Source organism: Aegilops tauschii, chromosome 2, assembly GCF_002575655.3.
Source record: "Aegilops tauschii subsp. strangulata cultivar AL8/78 chromosome 2, Aet v6.0, whole genome shotgun sequence".
Taxonomy (NCBI): Eukaryota; Viridiplantae; Streptophyta; class Magnoliopsida; order Poales; family Poaceae; genus Aegilops; species Aegilops tauschii.
In genome coordinates, this window is record NC_053036.3 from 220,664,828 (window position 1) to 220,684,043 (window position 19,216).

The following is a 19,216-nucleotide window of genomic DNA, read 5'->3' on the forward strand; positions in this document are numbered from 1 at the left end:
CTTCTATGGTCGTGGCTAAGCTATATTTATAGTGGCCTTGGTCCTCTTCCCCCAAAATGAAGGCGGGAAGGGATCCCACAACGGCCAAGTTTGAAGGGAGACAAATAGTACATCTTATCCTGACAAAAAGTGGTCTTCACATGCAAAGCTTCTTGCCGTGACGCCGTGGTGGGCTCGGCGATGACCTCCGTCCTGCCGACCTGGCGGTCTTGGTCTTTTAGCACGGAAATGGAAACCTTTGGCTGATTCCTCGGGACTCCGCGCATGTGCTTGCCTCTTTAGCACCAAAGAGGAAACATGTTGTACTATGCCCGCTAGCGCCCGCCTGGACTTGGTCGTCATGGCTTGCGTCACCTTAACCTCACGAGGTGAGCGCCTGCATAGGAAGCTCCGCTCCTTAGGAGCCGGCCTACGGAGGTCGTTCCCTCTAGAGGTCTTGGCGTCGTCCGCCTCGCGAGGCTTGGTCCCATGCGAGGGTCTTGTGTTGTTGATGCTGAAGATGGGTCGTACCAGGCTACTGATGGAGCCGTGCCGTGGGCTGCAGGCAGGCAAGTCTGGGTACCCCGGTTCCCAGAACACCGACAATTACTACTGTATAATTTTTGGACACCAGACAAACGGTGGAGTACATAATCAAAGACAATAGACGCACGCACGCAGTTGGTCTCTCGTTGTCTCGCACACATGATCGTTATGTAAAGGCACCATAAACAAATAAACCCTAAAACCCTAGGTGCGCGATTGCTACATGCGCGGGTACCAGGTACGTGCTGGAGCGCACCTTTGTAGGAATAGTCAGCTCGCATGGTAATTTGATCCATAGGAGTTGACGGTCGGGACCACAGGTGAATGACCTGGAAGCGGTGGCGGTGGCCAACACGTCTGTGGCCACCGCCAACACCGAGATTGTGTTCTAAACTGCCGGCCGGCTCGCGGAAGGACGTGTTGCCTGTTGGCTCCTCCCGTCCGCCCGCCGTTATGTACTTCACACGTGCAAGGAGGATATGCCAGGCAAGTCTGGGTACCCCGGTTCCCAGAACACCGACAATTACTACTTTATAATTTTTTGGACACCAGACCAACGGTGGAGTATATATACGAAGAGAACAGGCACACGCACGCAGTCGGTCTCTCATTGTCTTGCACACATGAGAGTTACGTAAAGGCACCGTAAACAAATAAACCCTAAAACCCTAGGTGCACGATTGGTGCATGCGCGGGTACCAGGTACGTGGTGGAGCGCACCTTTGTAGGAATAGTCAGCTCGCGTGGTAATTTGATGGTCGGGACCATAGGTGAACGACCTGGAGGCGGTGGAGGTGGCCAACACGTCTGCGGCCACCGCTGACACCGAGGAATAGTAGACCACGGGAGCCGCCGCCGCTCGGAACCCACGAATGCTATGACCACCGCGTTGCCGGCAGACACCTGGTGTGTTGCCCGGTTTGGCTTGAAACATCGTGGACCCCAGGCGTGGGTGGCATTAGAAATATTATACCTGCCTCCAGAAGTTATTCGCATTTAGTCATGTCCAAAATATAACTATATGTATGGTCTTGACTTGTTGTGCTTGCACTTGTAGTAGGAACTAGAGATTTTTCTTTATTTATAACTCTCCTCACATTTTTTTGGCTTTGAAGTGAATCATGGTTGTGGACATTATCTATGAATGTGCAGATATCTGTGAACATGAGTTTGATGTGGAAGTTGAAATTGGAATGTTGGGCTTGCGTGTGAACTATACCATGTCCAATGCTTCGTCTCTTATTGTTTGGAAAGTAATTGTTGTTATTACATACCCTATATTTCTTTATTTTGTGCCACATCAGTAGATGCACGGACATCACAATAGGCATGCTGACTGGATAAATATTTGAACCTAGCTATTATGAAGGAAAATTTGTATTGACAACAGTTTTAGATAGCAGGAGACGCCTAGCCTGCTCTGCCTCTGCTAGCTTCTTTCTGGCTTCTTCCATCTCTTCTTTGGCTTGGGTGAAGAGAGCATCTGATTGCTCTTTTCGCTTCTTCGGGAACTCAGCTACATTCTCAAGGGCTGCTGCACGCTTTCTTTCAGCCTTTAGTAGAGCCACGAGGACACGAACAGTTGATGACTCCACCTGGCTTGTGTGTAATCCAACATCATCTGGGAATTCGCACCTTGTGTCTAATCCAACATCATTAGGGAACGGGCACCTTGTGTGTAATACAGCATCATTCTGGAAACATGATATCGAGGTTGACCATACTTCCCTCCTCGCAGGAACTGCATCCTGACATGAAGTTACTACTTTTTTAGATCAATACTCAGAGCAACCCAGATCCATTTAGTAGAAGCCAGATAAACAGGACTCGGAGAAGTGAATTCAAAAGGAGAAATATAAAAATAGACTCCAAGGTGAGAACACCCACTTCCTACATCAAGCTAAAAACGAAAGCATTAGGACGATTAAGACTCTTCTTAGTACACATCAAAGAATATGAGGCTAAGAGAAACAGAAACTACAACATATACACATCGAAGAACACGAGACTAAACGGAAGTAATTGAAAGGGTGTTACTTACCAAAGCTCGGTTTATAGGTTCGGTTCAGCTCCTCTTTAACTTGCCATGTTCCTTGAAGATGTCCCCAATATCCCATGTTTGGTCTTCATTGCTCCTCTGCATGTTCACACTCATGGTTTTAAAATCTCAACATGGCAAGAAAAATATAGTAATACTCACGCATCTTGTGGGCAACATTAAAGCACTCATCTACCATGTTAGAGCATCTCCAATAGGAGGGCAACGTGCGGCGCGTTAAAAAAGTGTTTACAGTGCCGGAATAGCTAGTTTTTGCAGGCCGCGGAGTGCTGGCTCCAGTGGCCGTTGCAAAAAAATTGCGCGCGCGTGCTGCTCCAGCAGACGCGCTATTTGTTTCTCCTTTCTACTCTGACTTGATACACATTCGAATCCGAGTCGATACTTGCATAGATTGATACATATATAGTTCTCAGCATAGATATAGCATAGATAGATAGAAAAATAGATAGTTCAACTACTCCACGTCGTCCGACTCCGCCTCGGTGATGTCCTCCTCCGATGTCCCATTGTAGGTGTCAAGATACCGATCATCGTCAGAGTCCCAGGGCGATGCTGCTCCTAGCTTGATGTTGAATTGAGCGGCCGCCTTTCGCGTACGCCTGTCCTCATGATAGGTGGCTCGTTCTACCCTCCACTTCTCCCTCTTCGCCCTCCTTTGCATGTAGAACTCACGCTTGTTGATGATGTCCTGCAGGAAGCGTTGGCACCACAACACCATGTCTGCCTCGTCCATCTCGGCGATGCCGAGACGGTGCTCCCGCCTCTGGTTGTCGCGACGATACTCGTCGGTGATAAGCCGCGACGGAGGCGCGAGCTCCTGCACCCGCTCCCGCGTCGGCACGTTGGGGAAGTTCATCTCCCTACGAGGCCGGCGGAGGTGCCACACCGCGGCATCGTATGCGCGGGCGGCCTCGTGGGTGGTGTCAAAAGTGTCAAGGCTGAGGCGCATCTCGCGGAACCGGATCTTGGCGGAGAAGCCGCCGGAGGGGCGCGCGCGGACGCCGCGGTAGCCCCAAGTATCCCGGCGGCACCGCGGCATGGTGGCGCGGTGGCGGCGAGGTGAGAAAGAGCATGGAGAGAGCAGTGGCGAGGCACACAGCAGTGGGAGGGCGTTGGATTTTATAAAGCGTGCCGGACGCCGCGCGCCAAAACTAGCGCCCGCCCGGCCGCTTTTCCCCCCGCATGCGCGATCCTTTCCCGACATCCCTGCTATCTCCACTCTCTTCTCTACTCTTATATTATATATATAATATTTATATTTATCATTACTTCTTATATCTTATATATATTATATATATATCTCCTACTCTTATAAAAAACAGAGTTGGTGATGATGGTGTGCCTACCATCCTGCAATATAGCCCGTCCGATTTGTATCTGATGGATAGGAAGGAAACTATGCCAATTTTGCAAAAAGATACCCACACCCCTCTCCACATTTGCAAATAAGGTCTTCCCTCGTTCATCCTTTTCTCCCACAAGATAAACTACTCATACAAATGCATCTTGATGTTCTGTGCAACGCATGGGCATCTTGCTGGTTCTAAAAAACTTTCCATCATTTGCCACACTACTGGTTGCAGGTGAAGAATCTACCAAAGCACAGCGCAATACAGGAGCGACTCACAATTACAAGGTGATATTCTGTTGGACAATGCAAGCTATAACCAATTAATTTTACGGGAACAATAGCAACCAGGAAATTTGAAGGGTAGGTATGAACAAAATTGGAACTGCATATGTACTGCTAAGAGATTCAGCATACACATTACCAATTGAGGAGGAGTACGATGGTCACGGCGGCCTCTGTGCATCATGATCAGCAACGGGAGTCCAGTTCATTGTCCATGATGGTGGTGCTTCTACGCTTGGCGCCGACTTTCGGGAAGCAGATCCGAGACTGTGGAAGACGGTGCAGGGGAAGAGGCTCCGTGTATGACGATGACACGGTGGACCGGCTCCACTGCGGCATACGACGTCGTCGATGAGTCAGATGCGCTGCGGTGGACGAGTGCGTCGATGTAGAAGGGGACGAGCACGAAGGTTCCGGTGCCATGGAGAAGTCTATTTTGCAGTGGGGATAGAAAATGGGGAGTATTCAGGTGTACTACTCTAGGTTGCAGGGTGGGGTTGGCTGGGTAGGGTGAACCTGAAGTTACCAAAACAGCCCCCTACCAACCATCATCCATAGGCCTGTTCCGAAGCGTATGATGGTAACTTCACACTGCTCGAATCAGGGTCACATGAGATTTTCCCGCTGACCTCAAAATTTTGTGACACTGAACTCCCCGTTTGGCGTGTTGGGTGATTGGGCTAAGCAACTAGCAAGTAGTACTGGTAGTTAGTAGTACTAGTAACTACTAGTACTCCCTCCGTTTTTATTAACTCTGCATGTTAGGTTTGACCGAAGTCAAACTTCCTAAAGTTGGACCAAGTTTATAGAAAAATATAAACATTTACCATAACAAATATGTATGATGTGAAAGCACATTCAATAATGAATCTAATGGTATTTATTTCTTATTGTATATGTTAATATTTTTTGTTATAAACTTTGTGAGAGTTTACAAAACTTGACTTTGACCAATGCTAATACGAGGACTTAAATAAAAACAGAGGGAGTACACATTTGTTTTCTTAGTTTGTAGTGGAATTAATCATTTGTTGTAATCATAAAATAAATATATTAGGTTACTGACTTCGAATGTAATGGTTTATACAATTCAATAGTTAGAATCATTGTTGAATTCCAAGATGTATACGAGGTCTATAGTACTTCACAATATGCTCAAAGTCACATAATCCCAGTCAAATGAAAATCAAAATGCATTTCATAGTTATTACTTTGTAGGATGCAACAAAACCAACCATAACTCTACATGATCCATTATAAAAGCAACATTTTGAACACATCCCAATGTGTGAATGAAACGTGTAGAGAGAGCTTGCGAAGATGGGGAAGATAGGGCGGGAAAGATTGTATGTATGTGGGCGAGAGAGTAGGAGACAAACCTAAGAAGAGAGAGAGAGAGAGAGAGAGAGAGAGAGAGAGAGAGAGAGAAAGAAGTTAGGTCTGTGAGAAAGATGGAGACATGTAATATACGTGAGATGTGTGTGCATCCGGATTTTGTACACGTGGAAGGAGAAGAGACAACTGGTTCGATGAGAGAGCTGGAAAAACATGGACGAGAGGGGAATGATCTCGTGGGTTGAGGGATTGATAATTTTGTGCGGGAGAGAGAGGGGGGAGGAGTCAATCAGCCGTCGTCACATCATCCTGCTTCCAAATGGCCCCGCATTCTCTAGTGCAGTGTGGTCGCCATCTTCGATCTCCTCGATGCCCTCTTTGAAGATTGAGGTGGTGTGCATGCTGGGGTGCAGAGAAGCAAAAGCAAGAGTGGTTGCCATATAACCTTGGATGGGGATGAATTGTGTGCTCGGGGGAGGGGGAGTGTGTGTGCAATGTGTGTGTGTGTGTTAGATATTGAGAGAAATCAAACCTAAGGAGAGAATGTGTGTGTATGTGACGGAAAGCTAGATGCTAAATAGGGTTTTCATGAAGAGATTGTGCATGTGAGATAGAGAGCGATGTGCGGGCCTTGAGGTGGGCATGGGCCGGGTGAGGGTGTCAAAATGTGTGCGTTGATGCATGTGTTACATGCGATCGTGCGAGGGACGGAGAATCAAGAGAGATGGTTGTTGTGTTACGGATTCTCCTCTCTCTCTCTCTCTCTCTCGCACACACACAAGTACAAATAGAAGACCGTCCTCTCATGTATACACAACGTATCGGCATCTCTCTATGTCTCGCTCATGCATGATCATTTGCACATTGACACCCTCTCTATGTCTCTATCACACGCACACCGTCTCCACATTGCCCTTCCGCCACAACACACATATGGACACATACACGCGTTCTCTCTCAGTCACACACACAGAATCAGTGTTAAAAAGTACTAGGGCGCACCTAAAACGTCCAAATCCAAATAAGCACGAACTGAAGCTAAATTCAAATATATGGAAATATTGTAGCGTGAAGAACTTTTCCAGGAAAAAAAAGTAGAGTAATTATCGGGGATTGTTTTCACACACACACAAAAAGGTTCGGTGGATGTCCTTCGAGCGCGACACGGTGGCGCACCGTTCGATGGACCGCGCGACCACGGTGCACATGCTTGCACATGATTCTGTATCGATGTTGTGCTAACTAATATGGTAGTATAAGCGCTGCCTCATTCTAATGTTTACGTGTACTTGTACGGTGTTCTTTTAAGTTTGACCAACCCTATATAAAACTAAACTACCATACGCGCACTCATCAACATGCCACCGCCGCCGTTGCGCATGCCGGTGCCCGCCTGCTCTAGCCGACCATTTCTCGCCCATCACAGTCGTGTTACCGCCATCCCTGTGCCATGAAGCCGAAGGCTTGCCCGCTCACGTCGTCTGAAGTCCCTCCTCGCGATGCCTCCGCGCTACCAAGCACGTGAGCAGCTGGTGGAGCCGCATCTATGCCCACAACATACGAAGAGGAGGAAGAGTGCGTGCTCCAGCACGTCGACGAGGAGGGGCAAGCGTGTCATTGTCGTCTCCACCCACGCGGAGGAGGCGCACATGGTGGCTGTCGCGGCGGAAGCTCGTGGCTCCCGCGCCGAGCACGCAAACCGGGTGCAGATGTGGAATCTTCCTTCGAGACCTTGAATGCCACATGGATCCTGCAATCTGAAGCAACAATTCGGGTCAGTCGACTCTTGGGAGCGGTTGGATGCAACATGGACGGCCGGAAGGGCTTCTTCAACCTTCGAAATTGGTTCACTGTTCATCTTCTCTCTCAGGCATCGAGCCGCTGGCCTGCCACAGGCCTAACTGCCTGCCGCTGTGTAACGCCCCGAGACCGACGCTTCAGAAGACTTCCTTATTTCGTGATCGCCGTGTGTTCCTTTTGGTGCTTGCTCTTTTATTTTTTGCGTTGCTTCATGTCATCATGCCATCATGTCATTAAATCTTTGCATAAAAACCTAACTAAATAAATTGCATGGATCTTCGATCCATTTAAATCGAGGGAAATGCACATGGTGATTTTCTCTTTATAACATATCCTCCTAATCCTTATGGAGCTATTATAAATATTCCATTAATTGGAGTCCACCTTAACACACGTGCAAAATTAATCCTATGCCTTTTCTGCTTTGCGTCGATCTCTCTAACCTTGCCTATATTTCTTTTCCCATTTATCGAGGCTCTTCCTAATTTCCCAACATTTTCGGACTCCTCAATGCCTTGAACTCTTTCAAACCATTTGAATTAAATTCAAATGAGTTTGAATTTAAATCTTCCAATCAGGCCACCTCTATTTTTCCTGGAACGAGCATATTTTTGTGAGTCCGGGAAAATTACCCGCATGTGCAAATTCTTTCCCTAACCCTATCTTTCTTTTTCTTCTCTCTATTACTTTTCTGCTAAAAGAGAAATAAGAGAGAGGGAGAAGAGAAGCCCAGCAGCCGCATCCCACTAGGCCAGGCCTCTGGTCATTTTTTCCCTCTCCACTGGGCCGGCCTCTAAGGCCCAGCCGCCCTCACCAGCTTCCTAACCCTAGCCCTCACCACGCTCTGGCCCGATCCCCTCTCTCCTCTTCGTTCTCCTCCTGCCGCCGCACACACACGCACGCATCAGGCAGAGCCCGCTCGATCCCCTCGCCTCCATCCTCCACGAGCCGGTCTCCCCACCTCTGGCAACGGCCGCCGTCCCGTGCCCAAGCTCCGCCGCTCGCGAGCCTCCCCTTCTGCTCGCACCCTCCAGGGCGCTGCCTTGCTGCTCCCTCACGCCGCCATCTTCCTCACTCGATCTCTCCCTCGCGCCTGACGTCCTGCAGCACCAGGCCGGAGCCCCGTCGGCCTCCTCGCCGCCGTCGCGCCCCTTCCATCTCCAGCCACTCCTCTGCAGCTCCTTCCTCCACCACCGCGTCTTGGCCCTGCCCTCGCCGCGCCCTGCTCCCTTCTGCAGGTGTTGCTCCGCCCTGAGCTGCGGTGCGACTAACTCCGGCGGCCCCGTCGCTTCTGCGGGCGAGCGCCGCGCGCCCAACCTCCTGCTTCGCCTGTCCTCTGCTCCGCCTCCATCACCGGCGACCACGACCAGCACCCTCTCGTCGGTGAACCTCCGCCGCACGCTTCCCTCCGTCCCGGCCATCACCTCCCCGACGCCCTTGCTGCTGCTGCTAGACCACCGTCGCCTCCTTGCTGCTGGCATCCCGAGGCCTTGTGATGTTTTGTGTTGCTTCGTTTTGGATGCGCCAACCTCCTCTCCGAACATGTACGACTACACCTGCTGATGCGTCAAGTACCTTGGAACGTCTACGACTACGCGGACTCGCCGAGTACCACGACGACCGTGTACCACTACCGTCGCCGTGTGCCACTACTTCCACTACCGTCGCCGAAGACCCGTGTAACGGAACCGTCAAGTTCGACTACCTCCGCGTGTACCGCTACTTCTAATACCGCCCCCGTGAACAACTACTTCCACTTCGAACGCGTTCCGCCCCAAATGCACGCTTCGAAGGTATAACCCCGAGACGACGTCCGTGGACCGAATGCATGTGTGTTGTATGAGATGCTCGTGTTTGCACCGTTTCCGAGAGAGGTCTTTGCACGTTCCTCGTTTCCATACCACTAACCCGTGGGAGCCCGGAATCCGAGAGCACCCCACCATCCTTGCGCGACACGCTCACGCCCATTTCTTTTGCACCGGTATCTCCGTGAGCTACCGGAACCGATATGTTGCCGTGGCATCATTTTCGGATTCGTTGGCACCCCTTTCTTCCACCACGGCGACAAATGCTCCTAATCATCTTCATGTCAGCATTTTCATAAAATTGCATATAACTTACATCTGTCATTCGCATCATGATAACAACATTTAAAATGTCTAAAATTGCATTTGTATTAAATTGCTAAATGACATGAGGATTTTCCAGAATTATTGTTTGTTGTTCCGGCCTCATTTAAACTTGCCTAAATAGATAGTTATTATGCTTCACCTCTTGCCATGGTAATCAACTTTTAATATGGTCGAGTACATAACGAGAGAGAACTAAATAATTAAATGTGGTGTTTGCTCAATATGCAACTCGTTGCATATTGAGCTCCACTTAACTTGTAGTATTGTTTGTTGCACTTTGCCATGCCATGCATATTTAAACCGGACATGCATCATACTTGCTTGTGCATCATGCCATGTGTATGTGGTGGTTTGTTTACTATGGTGTTTGTTTCTTTCCGGTTTGCTTCTCCCGTTAGCTTCGGTTTCGTTCCGGAGTTGTGAGGATTTGTTCGACTACGTCCGTTTGTCTTCTTCATGGACTCGTTCTTCTTCCTTGCGGGATCTCAGGCAAGATGACCACCCCTCGAAATCACTTCTACCTTTGCTTTGCTAGTTGTTCGCTCTATTGCTATGCCGCGCTACCTACCACTTGCTATTTCATGCCTCCCATACTGCCATGTCAGCCCCTAACCTTTTCACCCTTCCTAGCAAACCGTTGTTTGGCTATGTTACCGCTTTTGCTCAGCCCCTCTTATAGCGTTGCTAGTTGCAGGTGAAGATGAAGATTGCTCCATGTTGGATTATGTTTATGTTGGGATATCACAATATCTCTTATTTAATTAATGCATCTATATACTTGGTAAAGGGTGGAAGGCTCGGCCTTATGCCTGGTGTTTTGTTCCACTCTTGCCGCCCCTAGTTTCCGTCATACCAGTGTTATGTTCCTTGATTTTGCGTTCCTTACGTGGTTGGGTGATTTATGGGACCCCCTTGACAGTTCGCTTTGAATAAAACTCCTCCAGCAAGGCCCAACCTTGGTTTTACCATTTGCTACCACCTATCCCCTTTTCCCTTGGGTTCTGCAGACTCAAGGGTCATGTTTATTTTAACCCCCCCCCCCCGGGCCAGTGCTCCTTCGAGTGTTGGTCCGAAACGAGTAGACTGCGGGGCAACCTCGGGGAAACTTGAGGTCTGGTTTTACTCGTAGGATGTCTCATCCGGTGTTGCCCTGAGAACGAGATATGTGCAGCTCCTATCGGGATTTGTCGGCACATCGGGCGGCTTTGCTGGTCTTGTTTTACCATTGTCGAAATTTCTTGTAACCGGGATTCCGAGACTGATGGGGTCTTCCTGGGAGAAGGAATATCCTTCGTTGACCGTGAGTGCTTATAATGGGCTAAGTTGGGACACCCTGCAGGGTATTATCTTTCGAAAGTCGTGCCCGCGGTTATGTGGCAGATGGGAATTTGTTAATGTCCGGTTGTAGAGAACTTGACACTTGACCTTAATTAAAATACATCAACCGCGTGTGTAGCCGTGATGGTCTCTTCTCGGCGGAGTCCGGGAAGTGAACACGGTTTCTGGGTTATGTTTGACGTAAGTAGGAGTTCAGGATCACTTCTTGATCATTGCTAGTTCACGACCATTCCGTTGCTTCTCTTCTCGCTCTCCTTTGCGTATGTTAGCCACCATATATGCTTAGTGCTTGCTGCAGCTCCACCTCATTACCCCATCCTTTCCTTTAAGCTTAAATAGTCTTGATCTCGCGGGTGTGAGATTGCTGAGTCCTCGTGACTCACAGATACTTCCAAACAGTTGCAGGTGCCGATGAGACCAGTGCAGATGACGCAACTGAGCTCAAGTGGGAGCTCGATGAAGATCTTGTCCGTTGTGTTGTTTCTTTTCTTATTGATCAGTAGTGGAGCCCAGTTGGGACGATCAGGGATCTAGCAGTTGGGTTGTCTTCTTTTATTTTGGTTCCGTAGTCGGACCTATGTGTGTATCTCTGAATGATGTATGATTTATTTATGTATTGTGTGAAGTGGCGATTGTAAGCCAACTCTTTATCCCATTCTTGTTCATTACATGGGATTGTGTGAAGATGACCCTTCTTGCGACAAAACCACAATGCGGTTATGCCTCTAAGTCGTGCCTCGACACATGGGAGATATAGCCGCATCGTGGGCGTTACACGCTGCTGCCCTACGCTCCCCTGAACCGCCTGCCACCGCCATGCTCCCCTGACCCCCGCCATCTATTTAACCCCGGGCACGATCCATTTTTTCCGGTTAACTACATTCCACACCCAACACTCATAAGATAGATCATGGGCATCCTGCCACCCTAATATAGATACTGGGGTAGCTTCTCTGCCGTCTTCTTCCTTCGCTCCGTGGAACTTCTTTCACAAATCGACTGACCCAAATTATACTACTAGTACATATTAAGTATTGGAGGAATGGGAAGATACGAGCAGTAGTACCAACTACAAGAAGAATAGTAGTAAGACATACTAGTACTACTATACGTACTAAAGAGTTCAAATAACGAGAAAGAACATAAGCATAGTTCTGCTGGGGGCTCAGCACAACACACCCCTGAAATAAAACTAAGCAACTAGTCCGCTTGACACTGCAGTAGAACCAGCATGAGCGACGGCACTGCCACCTTACTCCGAATTCGATTCCACGTCCTCAACTTCATCCTCGTCCCTCTTCCTCTTCCTCTTTGTTGACACTTCTTTGCTTGAACCGGACACTGGGCTCTGCTTCTTCATCCAACCGTTGTAGATATTTAAAGAAAAGTAGGCATCCTTTGTTGCGTACAGGATGTGGTCTTCATCTATTGTCTTCGACTCGCATACACGATGAAACTCCGGGTGAGGTTTCTGCAGTTGAGCGTATGAAGGATCGATCATGGCTGCTGCCAGGGTCAACATTGAAGGCTGAGAGGAGGACACCAGGCTTGCCTTCTGGAGATCGAAGGGCTGGCCTAAAACGAGGCCTATCCGACCGAGGACTCTCCTGTCGTTCGTAAAATCTACAGTAACGAATTTCACTCTTTTGTCCTTGAGGAAGAACTCAAATTCCTGGCACCTAACGTCGGCATGGCATATGTGGTAGACCAAGCACACGTTATGTACACAAACCTGGATCACGACAGGCTTCTTCTTATCTGCCTCCTTTAGAAGCTTCTCGCTTTCTAGGACTGTGGTGTACTCAACATCTAGCCCAGCGACCCACTCATCCTTTGAACTTCTGAACATGCGTAGGAAGTGAGCAAGTCATGCTTCCACCATCGCAGATCTACGGGTGTAGATGACGATGAACTCATTGCTGGTGATGGTTCTAACCTGGTACTAAGCAGCGATCATGGAGATTTGGGAGGCCATGGATTTTGGAGGCGGGTTAGGAGAAGTTGAACTGGTGCAATGTGAAAGGACGGGACGACTGGGACCGAACTGTTGTAAGGTAGAAGACAGGGACGAGTAGGGCGTGCGAACGACGTGGGGTGGTTGGCTTGCCCAGTGGATAAACTGCTGCATGGCCCCAAAGAGTTCTCAAGTACTATGCGGGACCCACTAGATGTCATGTCTACTACACCCATATCGTAGGCCTGACGGTATAGCTTCTGCGTGTTCGCATGCCATGCCGGCGCATGCATGTAACTTAACTTAATTCCGTCAATCGTCGCACCTCCCACGACCTTCGCCTCCCTCACGCGGTCGCGCCCTTTGAGACTTCGGACGTCTATAAATGAGCAATTTTGTTTTGCCTACTCTGCATGCACGATACTCCCTCTGGTCCTTTTTACTCCGCGTAAGATTTGTGTCAAGTCAAAGTTTGTAAAGTTTTTGACGAAATTTATACTAAAAATATCAATATCTACAATACCAAATATATATTTTATGAAACTACATTTCATAATGAGTATAAAAATATTGATTTGACATTGTGAATGTTGATACATTTTTCTATAAGTTTGGTCAAAGTAGAGGTACATTGACTTCAGACAAAACTTATATGCACAAAGCAAACTAGTTCCTCCGTGCAGGTGCGTGCCATGTCATATCTAGTCACCACAAGAAGGTTAGCTATTAGAGTACTACTACCTCCCTTCTAGTTTAAAGGGCTCGATTCAAAAATTTCACCTACTCTTACCAAGATAGACGCGGTGGAATAGTTTTTGTAGTCTGCAAAAGTACTCAATTAATGCTCTCGTTCTTCACAAAAAAATGTGTTTACCAATGCATTATCGCATTGCATGCATGCATGAACACTAGTAAATGACAAAGATTTTTACATGCACTAGCAAGATGCCCATGTGTTGCACGCAACATCAAGATGCATTTGTATGAGTAGATTATCTTGTGGGAGAAAAGGATGAATGAGGGAAGGCTTGTCTGCAAATGTGGAGAGGAGTGCGGGTAAATTGTCATAGTTTCCTTCCTATCCGTTAGATATAGATCAGGCGGCCTATATTGCAGGATGGCAGGCACACCATCATCACCAACTCTGCTTTTTATAGGAGTAGAGAGTAGAGATTAGTTAATATTCCCTTTAGGCTACTCATAGTGGAAAGTATCATATACTAGTATCATGTGCATGATACTAGTGTATGATAGGGGACTACCTTTATAGTGCCATGCATGACACAAAGTAGCATAGTATTTAACATGATACTGTATCTACCTATGTTACTCTAACCCCCTCTCTTCTTTAATTCTTTGCCACATCAGCATGTTTGCTATTCCCGTGTGCTTGATACCAGGTAAGATACCACCACTATGGCCAGCCTTAATCATCGAATGCAATTAGTGCACCTTGAAATATGAACATGTGTGGTGCGTGTATGTTTTTAATGACTTGAGACTATACCTAGCCCGGCATGCAAGATGAGTTGTTATGCACCGTTTCCCATACCTGCAGGAAGCCCGTTCGTCTCCAAATCTTTTCCTCTCCAGGTGTGAAAACAATCTGCCTGCCTAACTCTCCTTCTCCCTCCGGCAGTCCCACCACTCCACCCCATGTGGAAAAAATCTGCACGCATGACTCTCCTCCCCCGCGCTCGTCCAATCCATTGTGACCAGCAATATTTCCACCCCTTCCCTCCCCCGTAATTTACTCCAACAAATATGCCCATGTAGCTGTTATGTTAATCATGCAACATATCTTACGTAGGTGTGCCATTGCTCTCTATAAATACCACGCCTCTGACGACATTCGGAAGAACGCTCACGTTCATCGCTATCTCCTCCCCTTCCCTCTCACGTCGACCACCATGGCATCGCCCCTCCCAAGCCCTAGGTGCCCCTCGCTGCACCGCGCGGACCGTCACACGTCGCTGTTCCATTCCTCGCCGCCACTAGTCGAGGAGGACGCGTCGGCGTTCCGCTCATAGCCGCGACGCGTCGAGGTGGACGTGTCGGCGTTCCAAGTCTTGCCAGCACACGCGTCGGAGGACGCGTCGGCTCCCCGCTACGAGGAGAACGTCGCGCCGCCCGCCGAGCCCCCAGCCTTGAGGAGCTTTGGAAAGAAATGGAGGTCGCCTTGTGGGAGGCTTTGCCTCCGGCAGAGCGCGCCAAAATAGAGGCAAAGAAGAAGGTCGAGAAAGAGAAGCGCGCCACAAGGCATGCTGCCTGGCATGCCTATGTCGTGTTCGAGAGAGTCAGACAATTGGCTCTTTGGCAGAAGGCTCGTGTGAGGGCCGTGAGGGTGGTGGAGGACGCCCGTGCCAAAGCCCTGAGTACAGTTGTGCCCGAGCACCTCATCTACGCTTTGCGGTACGTGAACCGGATGCACGCTTCTAGCAAGGAGGAGTACCTGTTGGTGCCAGTTCACCACACTGGTGAGATCGCGCTCGCCAGCTGGCAAGGCGCCAATCAGCACCTCGCGAGTTGCAAGGCTTTGGAAGAGGCGTTTTATCGGCGCACTGGGAAACAGCCGCGCACCAGGGCACTTGTGGCGCGCCGCAAGCGCTCCTGCGAGTGGCGTGTCTTTTATTAGGAATAATTTGATTTCGTAAGGCGATCTCATTAGTTTTGGGACGCAAATGACAAATCCCGAACATTCGGGAATTATTAGCGTCCTTAATTAAGTATGTAAAAGGAAAAGTTTGGAAACCTTGTGTATCTTTACGCATTTTGTAAGTCCGTGCATATAGCACAAACTTAACTATATATCGCACTACATGTCTCTCTCTATATATGCTTGCAGACTGTGCTACTACTATTACTTATGTACGTGCAAATGCACGTTTTAACATTACAATGCGGTTTTTGTAAAAGTAGAAAAACAACACTAGTCAAGCTTGTGAAATGATTCAATGCAAAAAAAATGCAAAAATGCTCGTTTGATTGTTTACTTTTAGCTTCCTTCTGTGTGGTTATTTCTCTATCGTACTTTGTACGGAGTATCTCACTGGTTGGGAAGGCATGCAAATTCCCAAACCGCTTCCTACGCCCTGTATCGAATTTTTTGCCTAACAAGTTCTGTCGTGCAATTGCAATTCCAACTTGAGTACAACTACTAGGAGTACCAGGGGCTAGTTCTTTTAGGCTTCTAGATTAGTAATCCCATAACTACTAGCTCCGTCTTGGTTTATTGGTCCCCATTGTAATCTGTGTCAAATTTTGACCATAAATTTAACTAATGAGATGTTTATGCATGTCACAAAAAATTATATAACTTTTGTTGACATGCACTAACAATTTATCAGTTAAATCTTTGGTCAAAATTTAGCACAAATTACAATGATGTCTAATAAACCAGGACAGAGGTAGTAGTTTAGAAGCCCAAATGAATGAGTGAGGCACCTTATGTTACTCTCCACTATGACTAGTCTTATGGGAAAAGCTGGGGAGGAGACGGCTTATTTTTTAAGCCACCAAAAGAACTGGCCATAGGAGTAGTAGCTAGGGATACTAGGAGTAGTAGCTTGGGATACTAGGAGTAGTAGCTAGGGATCGAGTGTGCAAGATGAACCGGACAAATTAAATACAGAGATGAAATACAAAAAAAGACAGAGGGATGTGATGGTTGCTTGTCCGTTTATTTTACCAGGTCACTTATTATTGGGAGTGGTGGGGTTTTGTGATATGACGGCTTTACTGTCGCGCCACGAGCGGGGTGAGACTCCTGTGCAACGCTGCCCTCTACACTAGTACTACGTCGGTCATGATTTATTAGCCCCCCATTGAATTTGACTGAAGATTTAACTGACAAAATGTTAGTGCATGTCAACAAAAACTATATCGTTGGATTCGTATTTGAACATTGTTTTCAATGATATAATTTTTGGTGACATGCATGAGCATTTATCGTACTATATATAATGTTAGTTAAATTTATGGTCGTACTATATATAGTAAGGTGCCTGTGCCTTGCACGGAACAGTGAAATACATTGATCGGGGAGTTGTTTATTTTGACAAAGTATGCGGGGGTCATCTCATGTGTAATGAGTATCGATAGGTTTCTTCGGATATTATTTCTTCTCTAGAGCTCACAAACATCCGGGTGAAATAGATAAAAAAGTATCTTTTGCAAACAAAAGCGTTCAACTGTTCAACCTGCATCCGAAACTTGTGAGGAAATAACACTTATTGTACTTTGCAAGAAATAATCTTTAAGAATTAGTTTTTGAGTATCGATTTTGTTTATTTTTTTCTAGACCACCATGAATGTACTCCCTCTGTCTAGGTGAATAAGTTATCTTAAGTTGTGCACCGTGACCAAGAATGAGGGGAAAACGAGACAAATTAATGTTTATTTGCTAATTAATAGCATTGCATGCAATGAACTAACCACTGCATGTCGTGTTTGGTAGTCTTGAGTCATTGAAAACATGCACGCCCCACATCTCTTATTGGTTGATATGTCAAGAAACAAGAAACGAGGTGGGAGTTAATGCACCGCGCCTAAGTGTTTGGGGATTATTTGGTTTTCTTAAGGTGACTTAGAGCGAGTAGGTACAGTCAGCAAGCTGTAAGAAGTAAAGTAATATTTCTAATGCTTAGTTGGAGGAGAGAGGATGGGAGAGAGAATGTGAGCGGGCTCTCATGCAAGAGCCAGCTGCAGCACGTGCTCCTAGGTACTATGTGAGAGTGGAAAGTGGGCCATGTATTAATAAAGTAGAACATACTTATAGCTAATTGTTATACATGTTGGCTATAAGTTGGGTATAGATGACATGACACTTTCTTATAGTCAACAGTTGGCTATACTATTAAGTATTAACCATGCTCTTATACACCTAGATGGAGGGATTAAATCATGATGACTTGGAAGGGAGCAGAGAAGACGTAAGAAATGGTTCATCATAAGTCTTTCACCATTACTGTAGTAAAAATTCTCAATTAATCTCATAAATGGCAAGCGAGAACTCTAATGGAGCAAAAGCATACATGGAAGATTCTAGACTAAACCATAAATGGATACACTTTTATTCAAGCGCGATACTCTAATAGAGTAAGATCATGCATGGAAGGTTCTATACTATATAAATAAGAAGTCTCCACATGCTTAGACAGCAGATTACATTGAGCGAAGACTAATGATGAACATTTGACTTGGTAATGCATATGACCAGGTCAACCTCCTTGGAGTCCTCGTGCACCATCTTGGGGTGAAAATCATACCAGGCGTCTTCCATGTCCACATTGCCGGGAACGGAGCAGCTCGGCACAGTCTCAGTCAGCGTGATGGAGGCGGCGAGGGCGCCCTCGTACCTCGGAGGGGCAGTAACAGTGAGCACACACCTGTACACCGGCCTCATGTCAGTGTCAGCGGCGTTGCCCCTAACGCACACTACAGAGACAGGGTGACGGGCTGCGTGGGCCTTGCTGGTGCCCATGGCCAAGGGGAAGATGCTGCTGTCCTCCTCCGTGACTAGCAAGCGACGGTGATCCTCCAGCGACTCCGACACGGCGAACAGGTAGCATGTCTCATACTTGATGTTCACCGCCGCGGGCCAGTAGTGAGTGACGGACGGTGTCGTGAGGTGATGCACGAGGCTCGCCGGCGAGCCCTCAAACGGCGGCGTGCACTCATAGCAGTAGCAGGGCGCGTGCACGCATCTGGAACTATGCTTCGCCAGCGAGTGTTGGTCGACGTACCTCTCGCAGCCGAAACTCTTGTAGACGCAGGGCACCTTGCAGGCATCGACCAGGCCATCCATGAAACAGGAGTGGCTGTAGGGGACGTTGCGCCCGCTAAAAGGAGCGCAGGAGGGAATGGCTGTAGGGGACGTTGCGCCCGCCGAATGGAGCGCAAGAGTAGCACACGAAGCAGTAGATGGTGTCCTTACTAGTACTCCCTAGTACTCCCTAGTCTCTACTCCTACAAAAAATGAGTTGGTGATGATGGTGTGCCTGCCATCTTGTAATATAGATCGTCCAATCTATATCTGATGGATAGAAAGCAAACTATGACAATTTTACAAAAGATACCCGCACCTCTCTCCACAGTTACAGATAAGGCCTTGCCTCATTCATCCTTATCTCCCACAACCTCATTGCTGAGCAATTAAAAAAGGAAGTCTCTGGAACAATCTGGCATGGTGGTCGCTGCCGGCGCCGTCCATACCCATGCCTCCGCCCAGTCCGACCACCAGTCACCACAACGCCCCACTCCTCCTCACCTTATCTGTCATCTTTCTCAAGATATCATTTTTCAATAAAATTCTCAAGATACCATTTTTCTGATAAAATTCTCGAGATATCATTAATTTTTACACATGGGATTACTCCTGCATGGGTCAATCACAACAGGTGTTTTGTAAAAAATGCATCTTGATGTTCCGTGCAATGCAC

General features: G+C 47.7%; 2 protein-coding genes across 2 annotated transcripts; both read right to left on the minus strand.

Moving 5' to 3' along the window:
- Nucleotides 1-3,038: 3,038 nt before the first annotated feature.
- Nucleotides 3,039-3,623, minus strand: LOC109767116 (uncharacterized). The gene is made up of 2 exons (XM_020325885.1): nucleotides 3,426-3,623; nucleotides 3,039-3,272 (listed from the first exon to the last, which is right to left on the minus strand). The coding sequence occupies exons 1-2, from the start codon at nucleotides 3,621-3,623 to the stop codon at nucleotides 3,039-3,041; spliced, it is 432 nt and encodes a 143-aa protein (XP_020181474.1).
- Nucleotides 3,624-17,955: 14,332 nt separating this feature from the next.
- LOC109767115 (uncharacterized) lies at nucleotides 17,956-18,582 on the minus strand. The gene has a single exon (XM_020325884.1). It carries the CDS (start codon nucleotides 18,580-18,582, stop codon nucleotides 17,956-17,958), a length of 627 nt encoding a protein of 208 aa, XP_020181473.1.
- Between the last annotated feature and the right edge of the window lie 634 nt (nucleotides 18,583-19,216).

Excerpts from the sequence above, each read along its gene's own strand:
- LOC109767116 (XM_020325885.1), bottom strand. The coding sequence starts at position 3,623 with ATGCCGCGGTGCCGCCGGGATACTTGGGGCTACCGCGGCGTCCGCGCG. Across the intron at positions 3,273-3,425 it reads GGGAGATGAACTTCCCCAAC|GACATCATCAACAAGCGTGA; the intron begins GTGCCGACGCGG and ends CGCTTCCTGCAG.
- LOC109767115 (XM_020325884.1), bottom strand. The coding sequence starts at position 18,582 with ATGGATGGCCTGGTCGATGCCTGCAAGGTGCCCTGCGTCTACAAGAGT.